Here is a 25,778-nt window from a genome sequence, read left to right as displayed (position 1 = left end):
ATGCTTGAGGGAAGTCAAAAGAGCTTCTAAACTCGTTGAGAAGGGTAATAAGCTGCCCACGTTCATCCGGAGCGAGGTTACTGTCGATGGCCGGGGAAAATACGTCCGAGGACACGTCATCGGATGCAAGGTGAGGTGTCAGCGCGTTCAGCTCAGGGTTCGTATTGGGCTCGTAGGAATCAATAAGCACGATAACATCATCGTCGACTGACTGAACGTGGCCAAGCGTCTCTTTACGGCGCAACGTGACCGGACATGAGGTAGCGTTGGAAATAAGTATTCCGGAGGCATCCTGGTGAAGTACTGGGACGGCAACTGGTGGCGACAGTATACGTCAGACGGCGTGAACAGAACTGTAGTTTCAGTAAGGGCAGCACAGTAAACAGGAACAATGACGGCACTGAGAGGGGGCAGGTCAGTGTCAGCAGCCACGACAAGCTTGTCAACACCAGACACGGGCATATGGACCGAAGGTACATCGCCAAATATAGACAGTTCAACCTGAGCGTGAGCGCAATCTATAACGGCGTGATGGCGCGACAAGAAATCCCACCCAAGGATCACATCATGAGAACACGAAGTCAACACAATAAACTCAATGTTGTACCGTACGTCGCCAATGACGACCTTATCCGTGCATGCTGCAATCGTATGGATTCGCTGTGCGCTAGCAGTACTGAGGGAAAACGCTGTAGGTGGCGTTGTGACTTTACGAAGTGAGCGGCAAAGTTTCTGACTAATGACAGATATAGTGACACCGGTATCGACGAGCACAAGAGTTCGTATACCTTCAACAAAAACTTCGGCAACGTTGGCTGGGGACAAGCGAGGACTTACACAGGTCGACGACGACGCAGCTCGTGCCTCCGGAGCTGCAGCAGTCAGTTTTCCGTCTCGGCGGTGGGTCGGCGACGCATAGGTGACAAAGAACGGCGGCGTGGTGAGGGTGAACGACGGGAAGCAAAGGGTTGAAAGTTGGAGTCATGCTGGGGGTCTCGTGCGCATACCTCAGGTGGCGCGTCTGGTGGAGTATATTACTGGGGCCGGAATGAATAGTCGCGGTATCTTGGTGCACCCGAAGCAGCCGCGAAGCGCCGACGACAGAAGCGTGCTACCTGGCCGCGAATTCCGCAAACGTAGCATATCGGTCGATTGTCAGCAGTGCGCCACGGGTTGACCATGTGCTGCTGTGCACCAGGGAACGGCGCCGGTGGCTGGCGGAGAGGTTGAGGGGCCAACGCTGGCGGTCGACGCGGAGGCATTGCAGCGGCAGCCGCATAAGTGAGTGGTGCGGCAACAGGTGTCGGCTGAGAGGCAGACGGCAGCAGCTCGGAGACCTGCTCCTGAATGACTTGTCTGAGAGACGGCGCGAGATTGTGCGTAGGCACTTCTGGGGTCGGCCAACACCAACTAGTCTAAGTGGTGTTGGGTCGGCAGATACGATAAACACGTGATCTGCCGTGCCAGTTCCTCACGCACATACTCTTTGATTTGCGACAGTAGCTTCTCGTGGTCACCTCCGATGGTTAAGGCGGCGAGGGAATCGTGTGGTGTTGTCGGCCGCCACACTAAGACGCGTTGCTTACGGAGCTCGTCAAAGCTCTGGCACAAGGTCGTAAGCCCAGCTACCGTGCGTGGGTCCTTTGCCAGCAGCATTTGAAAGGCGTCGTTGTCAATGCCTTTCAGGATGTGCTTTATCTTCTCCTGCTCGGCCATAGACGGATTCAGGCGCTTGAACAAGTCGATGACATCTTCTATGCAACTGGTGAAATTTTCGCCTTGCTGCTGTGCACGTCCGCGGACGCGCTGTTCGGCGTGGAGCTTACGCACGGCGGGTTGGTCGAACACGTCTGCGAAGCGTTTCTTGAAAGCACTCCATGAGTCCGTGAAGTCGGACTCATGGTTGTGGTACCACAGGCTGGCGACGTCTTTGAGATAGAACGACACATTCTGCAGTTTCGACGGGTCGTCCCACTTATTGTGGCCGCTCACCTTTTCGAATGTGGCCAGCCAATCTTCCACATCATGCTCATCTGGTCCGCTAAAGAAGGTAGGGTTACGCAGGCGCAGCGCGCCGATTACGAAGACCTGCGGAGATTGGGCGGTGGCTTGTTGGGTGATTTCGTCAGGCATTGTCGGGGCAGGTGGTAGCGTCCGACTTCGGAGTTCCAGGTTCGCAGAACCAGCACCTCCACCACTTTGAAAGGGAGTATACTATGTAAGCAGTCTGACTAGTAGCGCCACCTACCAGCCTCAGCACACAGCCAGCCCCGAAGCCAAGCGTAGGCGTGAGAAGCGTGCGCGAGAGGGCGGTGCGCGCGTTGGCTTTTGTTGCGTGTTTGGAGGCGCCATGCTTTAATAAAGTTCGTTATGAATGGTTCTCGAGCCTTAATTATGTTTCGGCCAGCAGCCGGCCCTGCCGCCCCTCACAACTGGCGCAGTCGACCCCGAACCATGCCTGAAACATTGCCTCTCGCCCGCCTCGTGAAGTGACTCGCCAGCCAACGCTCCTTCCTTTGTGCAGCTCGTGCCGCCCGACGTAGCCTCTCGCCCACTTCGTCCTGGCCAATTCGCGCCTTCGCCCTTTGTGTTTTGCCGACCGTCGTGTTGACGCTGACACCTGCGCGTCCGACGGTTCGCTCTACTCGCCTTATCGTTTCTCGTGACTCTTGTGCTGCTTTGTCAACCGCCATGCCGCTCGTGAATAGGAGTGACGCAACGCTGGCGGATCTCGCCGGCTTTACAGTGGTTTACCTTCGTGAAGAGTTGGCTCGCCGAAACCTCGACGCTACCGGGTCGAAGGAAGAAATAATATGTCGCCTTATCGCCGACATCGCCCAAAACCGCCCAACCACGCCTCCTTTGCCTTCTCTAGACTCCGCCGCGTCGACCCAGCGTTGTAACGTTACGCCGCTCCCGCCAAGCCTCGATGCAGCCCAAACTACCGAGTTGCTGACGGGTTTACTTCAGCAGCTCCTTCACGTACCGCAACGCGCTGCAGCCCCAGTTCAAGTCACTACTCTTCCAGATCTCTCCGCATCGCTTCCTACATACAGTGGAGACGGCATACAGTGGAGACGGCATTTCAGCGTACCACTGGGTTGAAGAGTTGGAACAAACTCGAAACTTGGCTTCGTGGGAACCACAAACCCTACTCGCCGTCGCTCTGGGAAAACTTCGTGGAGCAGCCGCTGATTGGAAAACCGTCTTCGGTCGCCAATGCCCAACGTGGGACACCTTCAGACAAGCGTTTTTAGATGAATTCAGTGCCAAGCAAACCTTGCTACAGTGGCAACAAGCAGTCACTTGTCACGTGCAGGTGCACGGATAAAACCTTGTCAGCTACTCTCTGGCGAAGTTTAAGCTAATCTCTGGATGCCCAGTTACCCTCACCGATCCCCAGCGCATAGAGTACGCCCTTCAGGGCATCGCCGACGCGAGCCTGGCCACTACTATTGCAGCGCAGCGCCCAGAGACAGTCGCAGCGTATATGGACATTGTAACTCAGCTTGATCAAACATTAAGCCATTCGTTCCTTCGAGCCGAACGCACAGGGTATCCAAGCGGTAAATTAACAACGCCAAGCCCACAGGTACCCCGACGTAGCACAGAGTACACGAACCCCCATGCTGTGTCAGACAAAACCGGCCGACCATAACGCATTTCAGCCCTACCACCAGACCAACGAGAGGCTCGATACCTCACTATCTCGGCTAAGCGTGGTGCTCCCGCCTACCGTTCTGGCCAGAACTTGGCCGAAGATGTGTGTTTTCAGTGCCGTCAAAAGGGAAATCTTGCATCGAAGTGCCCGTCTGGATCTACTGCTGCAACCTCTACAACACATCTTTCGCCAGCTCTCCACAGCAGCCCTTCCAAGACCTTTGATGGATCACTGGTTCAATGTGCCCTTGTCGACGCCACAATTGCTAGGATTGGCCAAGTGGATGCATTTCCAGGCAGTGGATCTTCAGTGACGCTTGTTTCACGTCGCCTGGTCAGCTATTTGCCCCTCCTGCCCTGGACTAGACCTCCTGTAGTCGTCGTTGGAGAAACATCAGTAACCCCAGCTGGTGCCATCTGGTTGAAGCTTTCTGCTGGACCTATCACCGGTTTGATCGAAGCAGCCGCCCTCGATAATAATGATGTGCCACTTATACTTGGTGAAGACTGGTTTTCCTCAAGCCAAGCACAGTTGGTGTTTCAGCCACCCCTGCCAACTGAAATTCCTCATTCTCCAACAGCCACAAGTGTGCCATGCCATGAACGACTGCTGAAACGGATGTAGAATGCTGTTATGATCCAAGGGTCATCTTTCAGTCACTGTGTGCTTGGACGCCACAGCTCAGCAGACCTACAGCGGTCGCCAATGCCAGGACCAGAAGAGCCCCCGTGCTCGGCACTATCTTGCCACAATGATGTTTCAAACACCTACAGCCTCTCTTCTGCGTCCAAACGAGCTGCTTTCTCGACAATTGAGGTTCGCATTGACCCATCCCTGCCTGCTGCGCAGCTCGGTAGCCACTTGCCAGTGCCTCAACAACAGGAACTTACGAGCATTTTGTCAAAACACGCTGAAGTATTCGCTCATGGAGAGGATGACTTGGGCTTGTACGAAGGTGTCGACCCAGCAATTGACCTTCTTCCTGACGCCGTGCCATACAGTCGACCTCGCTACCGGTACTCGGCTGCAGACCATCGTTTTCTTGAGGCCCAGACAAGCACACTCCTTCGCCAAGGCGTCATTCTTCCAGCCTTAGGACCTTCAGAATCCCCCGCAGTAGTTGGTAGCAGAGGCAGTAAGTAGCGATTTTGTGTCAACTAGCACCCCTAAATAAGTGACTGTGAGTGTTGTGAAGCCACTTCCGCATGCAGATGACATCATGGATGATACTGCTGGTTCACGGTACTTTGCCTGCCTGGACCTAAAGTATGCTTACTGGCAGTTTCGTGTGCGTGAAGAAGATCAAGCAAAAACTGCTTTCATCACCCACCACAGCTCAGCAGACCTACAGCGATCGCCGCTCACAGGACGTCTACCCGAGCGCTTGGACTATTATCACAGTGAAGACATCAAGCAGTGCCCTTTCCTAGACGAAATGGACTTGGCCAAACAAAGGGGGGCCGGATGTAAGCAGTCTGACTAGTAGCGCCACCTACCAGCCCCAGCACACAGCCAACCCCGAAGCCAAGCCTAGGCGTGAGAAGTGTACGCGAGAGTGCGGTGCGCGCGTTGGCTTTCGTCACGTTTTTGGAGGCGCCATGTCTTTAACAAAGTTCGTTATTAATGCTTCTCAAGCCTTAATTACGTTTCGGCCAGCAGCCGGCCCTCGCCGCCCCTCACAATTAACGTCGGACGGCAGGCGGAAGTATTGCACGACGGGCACAAAGACAGGCTCAGCCGACGTCAGCAGCTCGCGATCTACGCTCGCACAAGACAGAGTCCCACTGCTGCGTCCGTTGCTTCATGCCCACTACACCATTACTTCCCCAAAGGTACACGTTACTTGGCGCCAGTCACGTTGGCGTGTCCGGGTGACTTAAGTTCTGACGCTGTGCGAAGTTTACATGTTGGTTCTGTACCAGGAACCCTTGGGGCCAGTTACCTTGATATGTTCGGTACTGAGTCACGCAAGATCAGCCACCAGAACGCTGTCATTAACGGCAAAAACCTGTCTCCTTCTTCTTTCTGGGGTTTTACGTGCCAAAACCAGTTCTGATTGTGAGGCAAGCCGTAGTGGAGGGCTCCGGATTAATGTTGACCGCCTGGGGCTCTTTACCGCGTCTCTGAGTGCAAATAGTTGACATGTATATTACTGAAGAGCTAAGTCATCGACCACATTTTAGTCATTACTGTCTTAAATTTTTTGCTCTCTCTCAACAGTTTCCATAAATGTTACCTCGTATATAACCCCCCACAACACACATACACACTTTCCTCCTGTTGTACTTGAAAAAATGCGTCCAATACGCGAGTATATGCGGTACATCGCAAATAACCACACATACGCTTACACAAGTGCAAGAGCACCAAACAAAAGTTAAAATTGGTTTATAGTTGCATTCTTCGCGGCGTCTAAGCCTACCAGCATAATATGAAAGGAAACGGGCGAGAAAACGGCATGTCTGCTTGATTACAAAGTAGCATGACTCAAAAGCTGAGCAACACAGTTGCGTTTGCAGCAACGAACACTGCAAAATAATGCTAACTGCGGCTCTTATTCACATGCGGAATTTGGAGGAATGCCACTAGCGTTAAAAAACAAGTGGTCGTTCTCAAAAGAAGTATGCATGTCGCAGATCTTTGAATTGCCATAACATCAGCTGAGATCCATTTGTTACCGAGTGTCATGCACCACTGATAGCGTATGAAAAATGGTACATTGTTTATCATGTATTGAATTTCAGGCCAGTAGATAAATACAAGTCAAGATGCACAGATGTCAGCAAAACTGAGAAAATCTGCTAGTAACACTGTATGCGGGGTATGCTATGCCAATTACCTCCAAAAATTACTACAGATTCGAATAACATGTAAACTGCTGTTTGTTCAGTGTCCGAAGGCTTAGCAAAACTTAAGTTGGCGAAACGCGCGCACACAGAGATGTGTGTGTTTTTCAAATAATGTTTCTTAAAAATCGGTGACCTATCGCCCATTATTTCGGTTGCGCAGCAAGTAATTAAAATTTAAAAAGATATTCGTTGTTTTTTTTTTTTTGCTTGAAGAGTACTAGACAAATGTTTGACGTAGACGGCTTTGACCGCAAAGCATATTTTTTAGTCACAATCAAGCGCATGCGATATACGATACAATAGCAGGTGAAGTGATAGCTTGTCACTCACTCTGCAGTGTCTCGTCTGCGGCTCCTCCAGAATCAAGCCGATAACGATCACGTGCGAACAGATTGATTAGTGCTTGTGATGTAAATTTTTTCTAGTATTGCACGCACATCTTTGCAATTAAAAATAACTAAATATGCTCACTTACCCGCAGGACATGCTGATGCCGTTCACTGAAAGCCTCATTAGTGTGAGTACTGTGCCTTTTTTCCTTCTTAGTTTGAAAATCCTTTCGCGAACTGGACACCTCTCGCGCCAAGTTTGGAGCGGTAAGTTACACAACAGAAATTTACTGTTGTCTCGGTTTGGGGTTCGTTGTACATTTCTGAAAAGGGGACAAAACATGCTATAACAATATTCTCGGGCTCTTACTAAGGGCGTACGAATCGAAACTGTTGGTTCTTCAAATTCGGTTCCTGCTTGAAATTTACAAAAACTTTACCTTCTTAAAATTACCAGCTTCATTTATTTGGCGTACTTGAAGCGCTAATACGACATTCTGTAGACGGGTTTGAGCTCTCACTACATAAAGGTCAACCGCGTGTTTTATTTTTCGGATATAAACCAGTGGCAGCTTTATCTAGACTTGTCAGATCACTCTCTCGCGTCACATTAAATTGCTTGCAGTTGTCATCGAATACAATCCCCCAAGAAAGTCGCCTAAAAATTGCAATTTCCCCGTCATAAAGAAACATAGGGCGCGTGTAATGAAGCATTTTGTGTCGCGAGTTTCATTCTGTGGGCAATAAGGACTATAACAAAAGCCACATTGGCCAACCTGTTCTCACGCCTAAAATGAATCAATGAATGAAAAACTTTATTTTGTGAGCTTTTCAGCGCATGCGCCGGATGAAAGTGGTTCCCGCTTCACGGGAGTTCATATGCTGTTCTCGCCGCCTGGCACCTGTTTACGAGCCACAAAGCTGGTCTTCCAGGTCGGGGCTGGACAGCAAGATCTTCCATCGCTCTCTAAGGGGTTGGATGGGTAGGGGGATCATGTTGGGGTTAGGATTGGTGAGGAGTGGTGGGTGTTGTTGGCTAAATTTGCATTCTGCTATCATGTGTTGGAGTGTACCTGGCTCGTGACACACGGGGAATTCTTGCGCGTACTGGCTCAGGTACATGCGGTTTAGTAATCGGGTGTGGGGAAACGACTCAGTCTGGATCTGCCTATATGTTGTCTGCTGCTCCCTCGTTAACTTGAGGTGTGGCTCGGGGAAGATCTGTCTCCTGTTTCTGTAATAGTTCACTATGTCTTTGTACGCGACCAGTGGTTGGCTCATTCCGTTCTCCTCTTCCCTCTCCGCGGCTGCGGCTCGGTGTGACAGCGCTCGGGCCTGCTGGGGGGCAACCTTATTGCCCTCCCCTGCGGAGTGGGCCGGAACCCAGGTTAATTCTATCTCTTCTCATTTCGGGGGTTCCTTGCATTTGAGCGCCCGAAGCACCAACTGGGACACCCAGCCAGATTGGAAGCTTCTATACGCTTGCTGCGAGTCTGTGACCACTCTGGTCCTGCCTCGTATAGGGCAGGGCAATTGCCAGCTCTTCTCCTTCGTCGACGTCATTTGTTATTACCGTCGCACACGTTAGCAGCTTTTCTTTGGTTGTCACCGTTACGGTCGCCCAGCTTTTTCCTCTGTCTTTGGAGGCGTCTGTGAAGATTACCCCCTTCTGCCTAGCCAGCAGCCTGTTGTAAGTCTTTGCTCTGGCCTCCCGTCTGCCGCTGCGGTGTGCTGGGCTCATGTTCTTGGGGAGTGGTTTTACATCGATGGCTTCTAGCCAGACGTCTGATATTTGTCCTCGCTCCGTGTGTATCGTCTCCTCCCAGCCAATATTCTTCAGGACTCTTCTGCCGGCCTTCGTTTGACTTGGCGATGCTTCTGGCTCCACCGTGTTATGCAGGCCCAACCTCATGAGTTTCTCCGTGGAGGCACTCATCGAGACTCCGATAGCTTGCTTGATTGCTTTTCGGATTATCACGTCGATCTGGTTCCTTTCGACCGTGCTCAGCAGGAGATATGGTGCCACGTACGTAATTCGGGAAACCACTAAGGCCTGTACGAGCTTCAGGGTGTCGTTCTCTTTCATTCCTCTGCGTCTCATCGCCACTCAGCGGAGCATGTGCAGTATTTGCTCCGTCGTGTGCTTTAGCTTTCTCACAGACGCTTCCGCCTTGTTATTTGGTTCTATCACCAGTCCCAGGATCTTGACACTGGGGCCCGGCAAAATGTCTTCTCCGTCTAGCACCACTCTAATATCTTCCTTGAGTCTTTTCAGCACCCGCTGCCGTACTACCACCAGTTCCGACTTTTGTGGCGAGCAAATTAGGCCGCATTCTTTGGCATATTTGTCCACCACTTCCGCCGTCGTCTGCAGCGTCTCTTGCATCTATCCGTGGGATCCAAGCCTTCAATCGCTTCGAGCGCCTTGGGCAGGTGCCGGAGTGCCATGCTGAACAACAAAGGCGAAAGGACCGAGCCTTGAGGGATCCCTCTAGTGCCCAACTCGATAAGCGGGGATACTTCCTCCCCCACTCTGATTCTTGCTTTCCGATCTGTTAAAAGACCTCGTACGTAGTTATACGCCCGTTCTCCACAGCCAGTGCTCTGGAGGTTGGTCACGATGCTAACGTAGGAGACGTAGTCAAACGCTCCCTTGAGGTCAAGCGCCAATATGGCGCGTGGAGAATGCCTCGTGGCCTGTTTCCTGACCTCCTCTTTGATCTGTATGAGCACGTCCTGCATGCTCAGGTGCTTTCGGAAACCAAACATGGTGTCCGACATTTGGTTGGTTTTGTCCAAGTGTATCTGTAGTCTATTTAACACCATCCTTTCCATCACCTTGCCCACGCAGGACGTGAGGGAGATGGGTCTCAAATTGTCGATCTGCGGGGGTTTTCCCGGTTTTGGAATGAACCTAGCTCCGGGCCTCCTTCCAGCTTCTTGGCAGTTTACCGCTTTCCCAGGTCTCATGCATGTGCCTGAGGAGCTCTGCTCGCACTCTGTCGCTCAAGGTATTCAGTAGTGGGTACGTGATGGCGTCCGGCCCCGCAGGGCTCTTCTGGTTGCTCTCTGCTATGGCAATTCTTACTTCCGGGCCCGTAAAGGGCTTGTCCAATTTCTAGTTGGGGAGGCCTCGGTACGGTCCCGGCCGATACTTGCTCACCTCCGTCTTTATGTAATTGTTTTTCAAGTCTTCCATTAATTTCTCCACGTCCCCCTCGTAATTGTTCAAGGTCCGAGCCATACTCCTGTTTGTCTCGCTCTTGTTTGTCATCGGGTCGATGAGGTGCCTGAGGAATTGCCACGTTTTGCGGGTGGATAGGATTCCTTGTTGGCCGTCGCACAGATCGAGCCAGCTTTCTTTACATAAATCCGTCTTGTACTCTGCAACCTTGTCGTTTATTTCCCCGTATCCTCTTGCGTAACTTCTTGTGTCTCTCTCTGCCTTTTCCAGCGTTTGGTTAGGCTGCTTCTCGCTACCCACAGGTGTGCCAGTATGGCGTCTACACGGGGGGTTTGGTGAGTGGTCGCCATCTTTTGCGTGTGTTTTTCTGCAATGTCCAGCTGCTCTTTCTCCCAGGTCTCGTACGTCTGTCTTATTGTCCATTCTTCCTCATCCGGTCCCTCTTCTTGCTCCTTTCTCAGCTTATCCCAATTGGTAATCCTCGCCGTGCCCGTATTCACCTTGAGGGTGGGAGCTCTCATTGCGATTCTGATTACGTCGTGGTCCGACCCCAGATTCGTTCCCACGTTTTGCCACGAGGCATCCAGAGTCCCCATCAGGAGCGAGAGGTCCGGCGTGGTGTCTCTGGTCGTGCTCGTACCCATGCGGGTGGGGGTGTCGGGCTCGTTGAGTAGGGTCAAGTTGTTCTGTCCTATCAAATGTGCTAGTTCTCTCCCTCTCTTCGAACAGAACCGGTATCCCCATTTCGTGTGAGGGGCGTTGAAATCCCCTAGTACGAGCAGCGGCCGGGAGCCTGCCTTGCTCACTGCGTCCTGTATTGTTCCCGCAATGTCTATTCCATTCTTGGTGGGCCTACAATACATGTTCAGTACAAACACGTTCTGCGTGTTTCTTAAGCCTCGACTGTGCAGCTCCACGAGGGTGTGTTCAAATACTCGCTGTGCCGTCAGGTGCTGAGTTATCGCTATACAAATACGCGCCTAAATACGCTATATATATATATATATATATATATATATATATTTATTTATTTATTTATATATATATATATTAAACTGGGGGTGTTGGTCTTCAAGCAGGCCTCGATGTGGCGTTACAGAAGGCTATCCGAAAGGCAGGTCTGGTTACCGGCGAGCGCGAGCTAGAGCGTCAACAACAACCGCACTCATCGTCGTCTTCTTTTCCCAGACATCTAAGCGCGGTCAATCGCCTTCAGTACAATTACCCCCCGCGGAATAAGGAGCCATCCTGGCGACCTACGGGCAAGAAAACACAGGAGGATCGTAGCACTGCTTGAGTCTGGACACGTGGACAATTTCTTGGCCACGACGACGACGGTCCGAAGACGGTTTTAACGGCTCGATGAGATAGTTCACCGGAGATGTTTGTTGAAGTACACGATATGGTCCCTGGTACTTGGAGACCAGCTTCGTTGAAAGGCCAGGTGTAGTGGACGGGACACGCAGGCAGACTAGCGAACCAGGAGCATAGCACGTAGGAGTAGCGGAGGCTACGTGGTGTTCCGTCTGGCGCCACTGGTCTTGTGATGTGAATGAACGTGCAAGTTGGCGGCATTCTTCAGCGTATGTAGCTGCTTGAGATAGAGTCGTGGACTCGGAGGCGTCGGGTCGGTATGAAAGAATAGTGTCCATGGTACAAGAAGGTTCGCGTCCGTGAAGGAGAAAGAAAGAGGAGAATCCAGTTGTGCTTTGAATGGCGGTGTTAAAGCATACGTAACAAAAGGTCCCAATTGGAGTGATCTGACGAGACGTACATAGCAAGCATGTCGCCCAGGGTGCGGTTAAAACGTTCTGTCATCCCGTTGGTCTGTGGGTGGTAGGCACTGGTGGTGCGGTGAACGACGCGGCATTCACGAAGCAATGCTGCGATAACGTCGGAGAGGAACACACGACCACGGTCACTCAGTAACTCTCGAGGAGCTCCGTGACGAAGGACGAGATGGGGAAGAATGAAAGTGGCAACGTCTTTTGCGGTGGACGACGGAAGAGGTGAAGTTTCGGCTTACCGTGTGAGGTGATCGACGGCAACGATTATCCAACAGTTACCATCTGGTGTACTGGGAAGGGGACCGTAGATGTCAATGTCGACGCGGTCAAATGGTCGTGCAGGGTATGGCAGAGGTAATAAGGGGCCGGCGGCGTGTTGAAGAGTCTTGCGTCGTAGGCACGTGGAACATGACCGAACATACTGTCGAACATAACGGTACATGCCACGCCAGTAGTACCGAAGCCTAATACGTGAATACGTCTTCAGGAAACCTGCGTGGCCACATTGTGGGTCGTCGTGGAAAGTGGAGCAGATTTCGGAGCGCAGGTGGCGGGGAATAAAGAGGAGCCGCTTACGGCCGCCGGTCCTGTAATTCCGGCGGTACAGCATGTCTTCCCGAGTGGTGAAGTGCTCAGCCTGCCGACGCAATGTCGAAGAAGTGGGAGCAGAAGTCCGGCCAGGCTGAAAGTCTAGAATCGAAACCACCAACGGGTCCTTGCGCTGCTCAGATGGCATGTATTTGTGAAGCAGAAAGGGTCGGGAGGCAAGGGTGAACGGGAGAGGGCGTCTGCATCCGAATGTTTTCGACCAGAGTGATACACGACGCGGATGTCGTATTCCTGGAGGCGCAATGCCCATGGAGCGAGGCGACCACTTGGATCTTTCAGTGACAACAAGCACAGGGCGTGGGGGTCGGTCACTACGTCAAATGGGCGCCCGTACACGTAAGGACGAAATTTCTCTATGGCTCAAATTATGGCAAGACATTCTTATTCAGTCACGAATAGTTGCCTTCGGCTTTGTTGAGAGTTCGGCTTGCATAGGCAACGACGTACTCTTCAAACCCATCTTTCCGTTGAGCAAGAATAGCGCCTAACCCGACACCGCTGGCGTCCGTGTGGATCTCAGTGGGTGGAGAGGGGTCGAAGTGTCGCAATATAGGAGGCGACGTAAGGAGACGGCGCAATTCGTTGAAAGCGTCGTCGCAAGCAGGAGACCAAGCCGAAAGGTTACGACTGCCAGCGAGGAGCGTGGTCAAAGGGTTGATGATCATAGCGAAATTGCGGATAAAGCGTCGGAAATAAGAACATAGGCCGATAAAGCTGCGGAGATCTTTCAAGGTACTTGGTTTGGGAAACGCGGAAACGGCTGTAAGTTTGGTAGGGTCGGGGAGAATACCGTCCTTCGAAACAACATGACCTAGAATCGTAAGCTTTCGAGTGGCGAAGTGGCATTTCTTCAAGTTCAGTTGCAGTCCTGCAGCTGAGAGGCAAGCGAGAACTTGTTCGAGGCGAGTTAGATGGGACGCAAAATCAGAGGAAAAGACCACAATGTCGTCTAAATAACAAAGGCAAATATGCCACTTGAGGCCTTGAAGGATCGTGTCCATCATGCGCTCGAAAGTAGCAGGCGCGTTACAGAGGCCGAAGGGCATGACTGTGAACTCATACAGGCCATCGGGCGTCACAAAAGCCGTTTTTTCGCGATCGGCCTCCGCCATCGGCACCTGCCAGTATCCCGAGCGCAGATCTAAGGACGAGAAGAATTCTGCTCCCTGTAGGCAGTCCAGGGCATCGTCGATGCGTGGTAGAGGGTACACATCCTTGCGGGTTATTCGATTAAGACGGCGGTAATCCACGCAGAACCTGATGGATCCGTCCTTTTTCTTTACCAGCACAACTGGAGAGGCCCAGGGACTGCTGGAGGGCTGGATTATTCCACGTTTCAGCATATCGTCTACCTGCTCATAGATGACACGGCGTTCTGCAGTCGACACACGATATGGGCGCTGGCGCAATGGTGCTTGTTGACCGGTATCGATCCGATGAACAACTGCTGATGTTCGCCCTAAGGAAGACTGGTTGTGGTCGAAGGAAGCTCGAAAACGCTGCAGGAGTTGCGCAATCTCCTTGTGCTGCCCAGGTGTGAGGGCGCAATCGACGGCATCTAAGAATATGTCGACAGGATCGTCGGTGCCAGCGGCAGGAGCGATGGCACAAATCGGTAGTGATGCCTTATCGCCAAGCATTGCATCCTCGAAAAGGCAGTCAAAAGTCTCGAAGCTTCCCAGACATTCGCCGCGTAGTAGAAGTGACGGACATGCAGATACATTGCACACGTAGATAGCCGCAGAACCATTGCAGAAGTTGATGACAGCCCACGGGAGGAGGAAGTTTCGGCGCCGAGCAGGAGCTGCAGATGGCGAAAACAAAACAGGTGAGTTGGCGGCGGCAGGCGAAAACACCGGTACCAGAACGACGGACAAAGGGGCGATATGGACGTCAGCCGCGGCAAACATTTTAGGGGGAGTGTGGTCGTCGAGGTCAGGGCACGGCGTCGACAATGTGAGTTCGGCACGCGCGCAGTCTACGAGGGCTTGATGAGTAGACAGAAAATCCAATCCTAGAAATATGTCGTAGGATGATCGGGGCAGGACGACAAACTTAACGGCATGCATAACATTTTGAATAATTACACGGGCTGTGCACTGAGCGGTAGGCTGGACGTGATGCGAGGTAGCCGTACGCAGGGAAACATCGGTAAGCGGGGTGGTCACTTTTCTCAGATCGAGGCACAATTTTTCGCTAATTACAGAAACAACAGTTTCTGTGTCGACAAGTGCACGTACAGCGATACCTTCTACCAATAAATCAATTTCGTTAGGCGGGCAAAAATAAGGTCTTGGAGAGTTCGATGACGGCGCAGTTCTTCCCTCGGGAACTGCGGCTGTTAGTTTTCCTCTCGTGCGGGGCTAGGTCGGCGAAGCATCGGGGAGATGGATCGGCGACGGGGAGAAGATGACCGGCGTGAGTCATACGGGTGGCGTGTAGAAAACGGGTCGGCGGCAGGAGAAGGAACTCGTGGTGAGTGCTGAGCACCTTGATAGGTTGGCGAAGCCACACCATGTTGAGAGGGGAAGCTGCGACGGTGACAGTGGCGGGCTATATGGCCCGCAAGACCACATGCGAAGCATATGGGCCGGTTATCAATGGTGCGCCACGGATTCACAACAGATGGTCCGGTGGACGCAGAAGGATGGGGCACCGTGCTTGAGGGTGGCGGCGACGTGTAGAAGGACCCGGTGGCACGGTAGGCGCCAGAAAGAGATGGGGTCTGTGGTCTGGCAAGAAGGGCAGCGTAAGTTAATGGCGTAGGGACAGGCAACGCCGGAGGGGCAGCTGGTAGTGCCTGGGCGACTTGTGTCTCAACGACATGACGAAGAGGTGGATCTAAAGATGACGGCGCTGGCTGAGGTGTGTGGGCGACAAGGGAAAGTTGACGTGCAACTTCCTCGCGGATGAACTGCTTTATGTGTGGCAGCAAAACGGTGTGATCGGCAGGGGCGTCGGTGGCAAGGGTGGAAATGCCCGCTGTATCTTGAGCAGCACGGCGCGTCGACGCACGCTGCTTTCGCAGCTCGTCGTAAGTCTGGCAGAGTTGTATTACGTCGGCTACCGTCCGGGGGTTCCTAGCGACAAGCATCTGAAATGCGTCGTCGTCGACTCCTTTCATGATTTGCTTTATTTTTTCTCCTTCGGTGAGAGATGGGTCGACGCGCTTGCACAGGGAGAGAACATCTTCCATGTAGCTTGTGAACGTCTCCTCCCTGCGTTTGACTCGACTGCGCAAGCGCTGTTCCGCGCGAAGCCGGCGCACGGCGGGACGACCGAAGACCTCCGCGACGGCTGCCGTGAAGGTCGACCAGTTCGTGATTTCGGTTTCATGGTTTTTCAACCAGAGGCCGGCTACATTAGTGATGTAAAAGTGAGCGTTCGTGACCTTGGCGCGGTCATCCCATTTGTTACAAGAGCTCACTCGTTCGTACTCGGCGATCCAATCCTCGACGTCCTGGTCGTCGGTGCCGCTAAATACAGGTGGGTCGCGTTGTCGGGGCACGCCAGCACAGTGGATTGTCGTTGGCACGGGAGCAGCTTGCGATGGGCCAGGATCAGTCATGGTGAAAGCTGATGGTAGCGTCCGGCTGCGAAGTTCCAGGATGAACAGTACCCCGCTACCTCCACCACTTAAAATGGGGGTGTTGGTCTTCAAGCAGGCCTCGATGTGGCGTCACAGAAGGCTATCCGAAAGGCAGGTCTGGTTACCGGCGAGCGCAAGCTAGAGCGTCAACAACAACCGCACTCAGCCTCGTCTTCTTTTCCCAGACATCTAAGCGCGCTCAATCGCCTTCAGTACACTATATATATATATATATATATATATATATATATATATATATATATATATATATATATATATATATATATATATTGCTACACGCGTGTGGTATTTGGTTGTTTGAACGAGGCACGCGGGCGCCTAGACGAAGAAGACGAACTGCTCTGGGCTCTCGAGCTATCGGCTGATCTGGCCAGCGCTGCAGCTATCACCCGAGCGCTCCCTACAAGCTGCGCCACAGATGTTGCCGATTTTCTGCTACGCGACGTGATTTTATTACATGGAGCTCCGCGACAACTTCTCACAGACCGTGGCCGGACATTCCTGTCGAAAGTTATCGCGGACATCCTGCAGTCCTGTGCCACGAGGCACAAGCTATCCACGTCATACCATCCGCAAACGAATGGCCTCACGGAGCGTCTTAATCGCACTCTCACAGACATGCTCGCGAAGTATGTGCCTTCCGACCACACTGACTGGGACCTCGCTCTACCGTTTGTCACCTTTGCGTATAATTCCTCGCGCCACGACACAGCCGGTTATTCGCCATTTTTCCTTCTGTTCGGCCGAGAACCAGCACTGCCCCTCGACACAAGCCTCCCTGTTCACGCAGCACCCACCAGTGAATATGCACTTGACGCCGTCGCCCGCGCTGCCCACGCAAGGGAAATTGCCCGTGGCCGCCTTCTGCACTCCCAAGAGAGTCAACGGCGTTTGTACGACCAGCGACACCGCGACCTGCACTTCCCACCTGGTTCTTTGGTGCTCCTATGGTCTCCGTCGCGTCAGGTCGGCCTGTCAGAAAAACTGCTGTCTCGTTACACAGGCCCCTACCGAGTGATTCGTGCCCTGACTCCCGTCACCTACGAGATCGCCCCTGACGCCCCATCTGCTTCCCAGTCCAGTGATATCGTGCACGTTACACGACTGAAGCAGTATCACCCTCCCAGTGATGACCTTTAGACGCTCCGGGACGTCGCTTCAGCCGCCGGGGGATCATGCTACACGCGTGTGGTATTTGGTTGTTTGAACGAGGCACGCGGGCGCCTAGACGAAGAAGACGAACTGCTCTGGGCTCTCGAGCTATCGGCTGATCTGGCCAGCGCTGCAGCTATCATTTGTAAATATACTTGTGAATAGTCTCCTGTACTTAATCCTTCGTTCGCGTAACAATATATTTTAATATGTAATATAATATATATTTTAAGATATAATATAATATAATCTTAACGTGTATATAGTATTCGCGTGTATATAATATATACACGCCTAAAAGCGTTGCCTCTGGTCTAACTCGGTCCTGAGATAATGTGGTGAGCTGTCTCTTACGTGTCAACACTCCAGAGCACCCGCTCGCCAATATACCTGAAAAGTTCCTTCAAATGCTCGCGCAAGTGACCTATTTGTTTCCGTTAGGCTGAGTACAGTAGACATGACAATCGGCCAAGCCTGTAGCGCCAGGAGTTGTCTTTGATAGTCATGTTGCAATATTATTGACATATGTCAAGGAATAGGAGCGTACGCACACCCGCTGCAGTACCACAGCTAAAGTAACGCAAAAAACGAGATGTACAGGATATACTCGCCATCACAACTTGAAAACCATAAATCTTCTACTTTTTCGAGCGCTTCTACAACAGCTAGGACGTGTTACACTTTCGTGATATAGTTCACGTTTGAAAATTTCCTTGGCAGCACTACCAGAAAGCTTTATATGTGATGATGCGTCCAATTTGTCCAAATAAAAATACTTTACAGCCGAACAGCATACTAATTCAATCGCTTTTACATTTTTTCAGTGTGCGGTAGCAGCCATTTCCGACTTGGAACTACCATCAAAGCTATACCTGATGGAAGGGATTGTGGTGAATGTACTGAAGAACTTCGGTTTCGGTAATACTTTTTTTTCTTTTATTATACCTTCAAGACCACAAAAGTATTACAGAGGGGAATGGGGTAAAAAAGAAGAAAAAAAAAGGTTACAAAACAAATATGAAAAAATGAAGGCAGCCAGTGACGTAGTCATAACCATGTGAAGCCCGAAGTGATGGTATCCATTATGGCTGTACAAAATTGCGCGTGGTCTTCAATGGCAATCATCGCGCCGGGAAGGTGGTTCCATTCTTGACAGGTCCTGGGAACAAAATATTCATGGCAAGCTCTAGTGCGACACTGCAATACTCCAACTTTGCTGTGATGGTCAATGCCAGCAGATATGTAGGTCGGGAACGAAATAAGATTATCGCGCAAATACGAATTGTGGAAGTATACGTATTTTCCGAAACAGAGCTAGGCGAAAGCATTTGCGACGAGCAGAAAGCGGTGGTAGTTGCAGGATGTTTTTCATAGAAGTTACAATTGCTCTACGGTTAAAATTGCTTATTATGAAGCACGAGGCATTATTTTGAACACGTTCGAGAGACTGGGTTAGTGGAGCAGAGGTAGAACACCCGACTTCAAATCTGAAGGTCGTAAGTTGGAATCCTGCTCCAGTCCACTACATTTTCAGGCATGGAGTGGTGCCTGACACCGGCAAAAAAATATTGCCGAGAGCTAGTGGGGCTATACTAGTTCAGGTGCAACCAAACTAGGCAGGCCCACTAAGCTTCATCAAAGTCACTCCTTCACGAGAACAGGAATTGGCCTCCCTGGTGCAGTATTCGGCCACTACCTCCCTCATGATTCCGACAATTAACCTATGGCCCTCAGTCCCCAGTGGCTGCGGAGCACCTAACCAAGGCGGCGGTCAGACCTGCGACGTGGCAGAGGGTGCTAAGAATCCCTGGGTCCGGACAGGCCGCCAATGGAAACCGAACCTGGCAACGCTCAACACGCGTGCCCTCTCGAGTGAGGCTAGCTTAGCAGGACTATTTGAAGAATTATCAGGCATTGCCTGGGATATTATTGGCCTTAGTGAGGTTAGAAGAACTGGCGAGGCTTACACAATGCTGACTAACGGCCACATCCTCTGCTACAGAGGTCTTCCAGATAAGAAAGAATCGGGGGTAGGATCTCTAGTGCATAACAACACCGCGGGCAACATTGATGAATTATACAGCATTAATGAGAGGGTAGCAGTCTTCGTAATAAAGCTGAATAGGAGGTACAAAATGAAGGTAGTACAAGCCTAAGCCCCAACTTTTAGGCACGATGATGAAGACTTAAAACAGTTTTATGAAGATGTCGAATTTGCAATGAGAAAGGTGTAAACTCAGCATACTGTAGTCATGGGTGACTTCAATGCAAAAGTTGGGAAAAAGCAGGTTGGCGAGGAAGCAATTGGCAACTACGGCATCGATTCTAGGAATGCAAGAGGAGAGGTGTTGGTAGAATTCGCGCAAAGGAATAATCTTCCAATAGTGAATACATTCTTCAGGAAGCGCAGCAACAGGAAGTGGACATGGAAAAGCCCTAATGGAGAAACAAGGAATGAAATAGATTTCATACTCTCTGCCGATCCGAGCATAATGTAGACGTGTTAGGTAAGGTAAAGTACAGTGACCATAGGTTACTGAGGTCTAGGACTTCTCTCAATTTGAAGAGAGCAAGAGTGAAATTAATCAAGAGGAAACAGGCCAACCTAGACGCAGTAAGGGTGAAAGCAGACCAATTCAGGCTGGTGCTCGCAAACAAATATGCAGCTTTAGAACAAGAAGATGAAGATAACATACAGGTAATGAACGAAACCGTAACTAGGCTGATCATAGAAGCAGCAATCGAAGTGGGAGGTAAGGCACCAAGGCAACCGGTAGGGAAGAGAGACAGAGAGAGGAACGTGGTGGGAAAGTCAGGGAGGTTAACCGGGAAAGATTCTGGTTTGCTACCCTGCACTGGGGGAAGGGGAAGGGGAAATGAAAGGTGGAAAGAATAGGGAAGAGAAAAAGCAGTCACGAAAAAAAATCAAGGAATTAAAAAAAGAAAAAAAAGAAAAGGAGGAGGTTGGAAACGTCTGTGAGAACTATAGTCTGTCAGATAGTCCACTCGATCGCAAAAACTTCAAGAGTGCCTTGACTGACTTATTGTGTGACGACTTTATAGGCCGGCGTTCCAGGACTGTCAGCTCCGAAAGCAGCCGGTCGTCAAGACGTGCCAGCGCGGTCGCGAATGACTGCCTATGTGCGCTGTATTGGGGACAGTGACAAAGTACGTGCTCGATTGTTTCCTCGTCGCCGCAGTGGTCACACGCAGCACTATCCTCCCATCCAATGCGGAAAGCAAACGACTTTGTAAATCTTTACAAAACCAGTAGGCAAGCTCTCCCAAGAAACAAAGGACCTAATAAAGAAACGACAATGCATGAAAGTTTCGAACTCAAGAGATCAGATAGAATTGGCTGAACTGTCAAAACTGATCAACAAGAAGAAAGTAAGGGATATTCGAAATTATAACGTGGGAAAGATTGAGGAAGCCGTAAAATATGGACGCAGCATTAAATCAGTAAGAAGAAAGCTTGGCATAGGACAAGGCAAGATGTATGCACTGAAAGATAACACATGGCAATATCATCAGCAATTTCGATGACATAGTAAAAGCAGCGGAAGAATTCTATACTGCCCTGTACAGTTCCCAAAACAGCCAAGCTACTTTCCTTCGAAATAGTGATGAACCGGATACAGAAGCTCCTTCTATAACTAGCGATGAAGTTAGAAAGGCCTTGAAAGACATGACCAGGGGAAAAGCGGCTGGAGAAGATGGAATAACAGTAGATTTAATCAAAGATGGGGGAGATATCATGCTTGAAAAGCTTGCGACCCTTTATACGCAATGCCTCACAGCTTCAAGTGTGCCAGAGAGCTGGAAGAACGCCAACATTATACTTATCCATAAGAAGGGAGACGTTAAAGAATTGAAGAATTACATACCCATTAGCTTGCTTTCAGTATTGTATAAAATATTCACCAAGATAATTTCCAATAGAATCAGAGCAACACTTGACTTCAGCCATCCAAGAGAACAGGCTGGCTTCAGGAAGGGATATTTACGATGGATCATATCCATGTCATCAATCAGGTAATCGAGAAATCTGGGGAGTACAATCAACCTCTCTATATGGCTTTCATAGATTATGAAAAGGCATTTGATTCAGTAGAGATACAAGCAGTCATAGAGGCATTGCGCAATCAAGGAGTACAGGAGGCGTACGTGAACATTTAAGCAAATATCTACAAGGATTCCACAGCTACCTTTATTCTCCACAAGAAAAGTAGAAAGTTACCTATCAAGAAAGGGGTCCGGCAAGGAGACACAATCTCTCCAATGCTATTCACTGCATGCTTAGAAGAAGTATTCAAGCTCTTAGACAGGGCAGTCTTAGGAGTGAGGATCGACGGCGAATATCTCAGCAAGCTTCGGTTTGCAGATGAAATTGTCCTATTCAGCAACAATGGAGACGAATTACAACAAATGATTGAGGAGCTTAATCGAGAAAGTGTAAGAATTGGGTTGAATATGAATTTGCAGAAGGCAAAGATAATGTTCAATAGCCTGGCAAGGGAAAAAGAATTCAGGATCGCCAGTCAGCATCTAGAGTCTGTAAAGGAATACGTTTATCTAGGTCAATTAATCACAGGGGACCCTGATCATGAGAAAGAAATTTACAGAAGAATAAAATTGGGTTGGAGTGCATACGGCAGGCATTGCCAAATCCTGACCTGGAGCTTACCACTATCGTTGAAAAGAAAAGTGTACAATCATTGCATTCTACCGGTGCTAACATATGGGGCAGAAACTTGGAGGTTAACAAAGAAGCTCGAGAACAAGTTAAGGACCGCACAAAGAGCGGTGGAACGAAAAATCTTAGGAGTAACCTTAAGAGACAGGAAGAGAGCGGTATGGATCAGAGAACAAACGGGGATAGACGATATTCTAGTTGACATTAAGCGGAAGAAATGGAGCTGGGCAGGCCATGTAATGCGTAGGATGGATAACCGGTGGACCATTAGGGCTACAGAATGGATATCAAGAGAAGGGAAGCGAAGTCGAGGACGGCAGAAAACCAGGTGGGATGATGAAGTTGGGAAATTCGCAGGCGCAACTTGGAATACGCTTGTGCAAGACAGGGGTAATTGGAGATCGCAGGGAGAGGCCTTAGTCCTGCAGTGGACATAAATATAGGCTGATGATGATGATGGTGATGGTGATTCCATTTGACTTCTAATTAACGTCTTGTACAAGGTTAACTTTACTGATGACGGCGCGGAAGAGAAGTTTCGACAGATATAACCTAACCTGCGAGTAGATTTATTGATAACGCTGTAGATCTGTAACGACCTGGAAAGTGTAGAGGTTAAATTAACACCTAGGTATCTGTAAGATGTAAGGCTTCCATGGTAATACTACCATGTTAAGGTGATACGTTTGAAGAGGAAGTTCACGGCGCGTTACACGTATGGTTTTGCACCTAGATGGGTTTTGTTGCATTAACCACAAGTTAGTTGCACCAGTTACAGACTGCGTTAATGTCATTTGTAGGATGTTAGAAATCAGCAGTGTCATAAATTTTACGAAGAATAACGCAATCGTCAGCACAGAGATAAATTTTCGAAGAAATTTCATTGGGTAAGTTGGTAATGTAAACTAGAAAGAGTGAAGGGCCTAAAAGTGATCTCTAAGGAACGCCAGATTCAACAGGGCTAAATGGAGAGAAGTGCTTATTGGATGCAATGAGCTGTGATGTGTAAAACTTGCTCTAGCCATGCAAACAGATTAGGATCAAGATTCAGTTTACTAAGCTGAAAAATGAGTAGTTTGTGACATACCGTGTAGAAAGCCTTTGTAATGTCGAAGAAACTCAGTCTGCGCAAGAACCTTTATCAAGAATGAAGTGAAGATCGTGAGTGAACGATTTCACAGGACAAACTTTGGCGGAAACCATGCTGCGCGCATCTGAAGAATGATTTATTGTGTAAGTGCATAACTAAACGTGAAAACAAGATATGTTCGAGTACTTTGCAAGGAATGATAATGAGGGATATGGCGTGGTAGTTATGAGGTGAGCGTTTCTTGCTGGAATTGGGAAGGGGAACCACCTTCCCAATTTTCCAGTCTGCAGGGAGCTTATGGGTGTCCAAAGATTGCTGGAATATTTATGAGAGTAATAAATATGAGTAAAGGGCAGTACTTCCCAAAATTTTGCGTTAACCTGGTCTGCGCCAGGGCTTGACGACACCTTGAGATCTTTAATTACATTTTCTACCCCACGTTGCTGAGTCCTAATACAATCCCTAGCCGGGTAATTGCAACTCTCTAAGGTTGGCAAAACAGGATCAGACCATAAAACGAAATTACTGCAAAATACGGAGTTCAGGATTCGGGGACATTCTGCGTCGGGTATTGTTGATCCACTAGAATCAAATAAGGTTATCTTTCAGGTCTTTTGTGACTATTGTAGGCAAAGTGCGTTCTTGAATTAGACTTTGAGCGAGTTTTTTGGCTATGTAAGCTTTGTTCACGTTCTTGTAACCATACCACTTAGGTACCAAAGTACTTTTTAAACAAGAAAGTGTTTTATGCCAGGATCGGAGAAGAACTTCCTTTACAGGATGTAACGGATGTGGCGTTCGGCCCACCGAGTAAAATAAATTTCAAGGCGAAATCCTTCGATCTCTGTTTCAAGGTAGTGATGTGAGGTACATACAATATCGCGTGATGATTAGCAAAGTTAATTAATGATTGATTAGTGATAGGATTAAGGTGGATTAGGGTGGATTAAGATGAATAGGTGGATTAAGGTGGATTAGGGGGATTAAGATGGATTAAGGACGATTAAGGTGGATTAGTTTACACTAAAGTATATTTGGGTGCGTTAGGGTGGATTAAGGTTGACAAAAGGTCGATTAAGGTCTATGAAGATGGATGAAGGAGGATTAAGGTGGATTAAGGCTGATTATGGTCAAATAAGGTCGATTAAAATGGATGAAGGAGCATATTAGGGTGGATTTAGGGCGGGTTAGGGTAGATTAGGGAGGATTCGTGTGTATTAAGGGCAGTTACGGTAGCCTTCACCAGGCTTTCACCTTAGCGTCTCTTAAGCGACAGCTACGGACGCCTTGGGCTTTTGTTGACAGAGATGGCGCCACCATCTAGGAGCGGTCAAGCTGGCTCACCTACAGTGCCTTTTCAGCCCTCACGGACGAATCAGTTACACATATGAAAGCTTCGCTTTAAAATTGTACTTAACATTTAGCACTGACTAGAAAGCAGCTATGGCCCTCTATGTTGGTATAGGAAGAACAGCCTTTGATGGCCTATTTTTTATCACGAGGCTTCGAAACCGGGCAGAATGCCCGCAATGACACGAACTCGTTAAATGGCAAAAAGTAGCGATATTTCCTGGCCAGTTGTTGTCGAGAAGGCACCTTTAGGTGTTGAAGAGTAACTCGAAGTTATCCAAAAACCTTACCAAAGCTTTACACTCTTCGCGAAAGCAGCTACTCCTGCTTCTATTCTTATGCCAGATTTGAGGACAGCATCCGCAAAAGCTTAGGCTGATTAATGCATGCGAATTCATATACGTGGCATTTTCGCGTATTAATTTGTCGCTAATTTCAACGTTTTATTACAGCGACTGCACGATCCGTGATGACAACTGCGTTCAGGAATATCCGCACCTCTAAAGCAAAAAAAGCGAATCGGCACTTTGTAAACCATTCATTTATGAAAACATACGTGCGGAAACATCTAATACCAGAACAGATGTAGCATCAGTTTCCAATATCTCTTTTTAGATTCACGAGATACTCTCCCAACTTCTATGAACTCCTATGAGAGTTGCCATTTTCTTTGGTAGCTTACGAATAAAATCAGCATTCGTGACCGAACTAGCTTTCCAACTTGTGTGACGAACTAAACATACTTTACATTTCTAACAAGAATATCGAAAAGTGCCCTGCACGTTATATTTACGGAAGGCGTGGATTGGTACATTGAATGCAGCTGCGAATGAGAATTGTAAATTATAATCAGCAACATCAGTTTTAATTCAGCTTGCAAAACTGATTCTGTCAATACACTATGCCGGTGGATTCAGATTCTGCTACGTTTACTGATAACAGCTTGAAGAAAATGTTTCTCAATAAAATGAGGAGTGTTCGCCCCGGCCGACTGGCTCATTGCCATTCAGCCAGCAATTCACGCAAAACCCCCCCACCCCCCTCTTGTTTTAGGGTGGTAAATTTGTTCTTTCTATAATGCATGTAAATGAATATGTTATTGTAGATTTGCAGCCGTTACATATTGGGACCATGTGAGAGAGGTTGCAGTGAACGAAGCATAAATTCTCTTACAGCAAAAAAAAAAAAATTGTTCGTAGCAAAATTCCAACAGTCTTTCAATTCTCTCCACACGCGTCGTCCTCGGATTTACAGTTTACTCAAAATGTGTTCTTTTTTAAGTCTACAGCATAACAACACCAATCACTGAGCATTTTCGAAGTGAGATCCGTTGTCTTTTTATGCTCATCATTGATGATAGACTGACGGATACCCTTGTCCTTATGGCCTCTAAGCCTGTCACATTCCTAACGCATGGTTTCTAGCGGAAGAGCAGGTCAGCTAATGCTTTTCGCGGGTTGC

General features: G+C 49.3%; 1 protein-coding gene across 1 annotated transcript in view; it reads left to right on the top strand.

Moving 5' to 3' along the window:
• Positions 1-25,778, top strand: part of LOC125945938 (uncharacterized) — a 68,004-nt gene that overhangs the window by 14,918 nt on the left and 27,308 nt on the right. The window contains exon 4 of the mRNA XM_049668340.1: positions 6,992-7,027. Coding sequence (XP_049524297.1) covers positions 6,992-7,027 — 36 coding nt within the window. The remainder of the gene's footprint in view (positions 1-6,991; positions 7,028-25,778) is intronic.

Source organism: Dermacentor silvarum, chromosome 5, assembly GCF_013339745.2.
Source record: "Dermacentor silvarum isolate Dsil-2018 chromosome 5, BIME_Dsil_1.4, whole genome shotgun sequence".
Classification (NCBI taxonomy): Eukaryota; Metazoa; Arthropoda; class Arachnida; order Ixodida; family Ixodidae; genus Dermacentor; species Dermacentor silvarum.
This window is presented reverse-complemented; position numbering and strand designations above follow the sequence as displayed.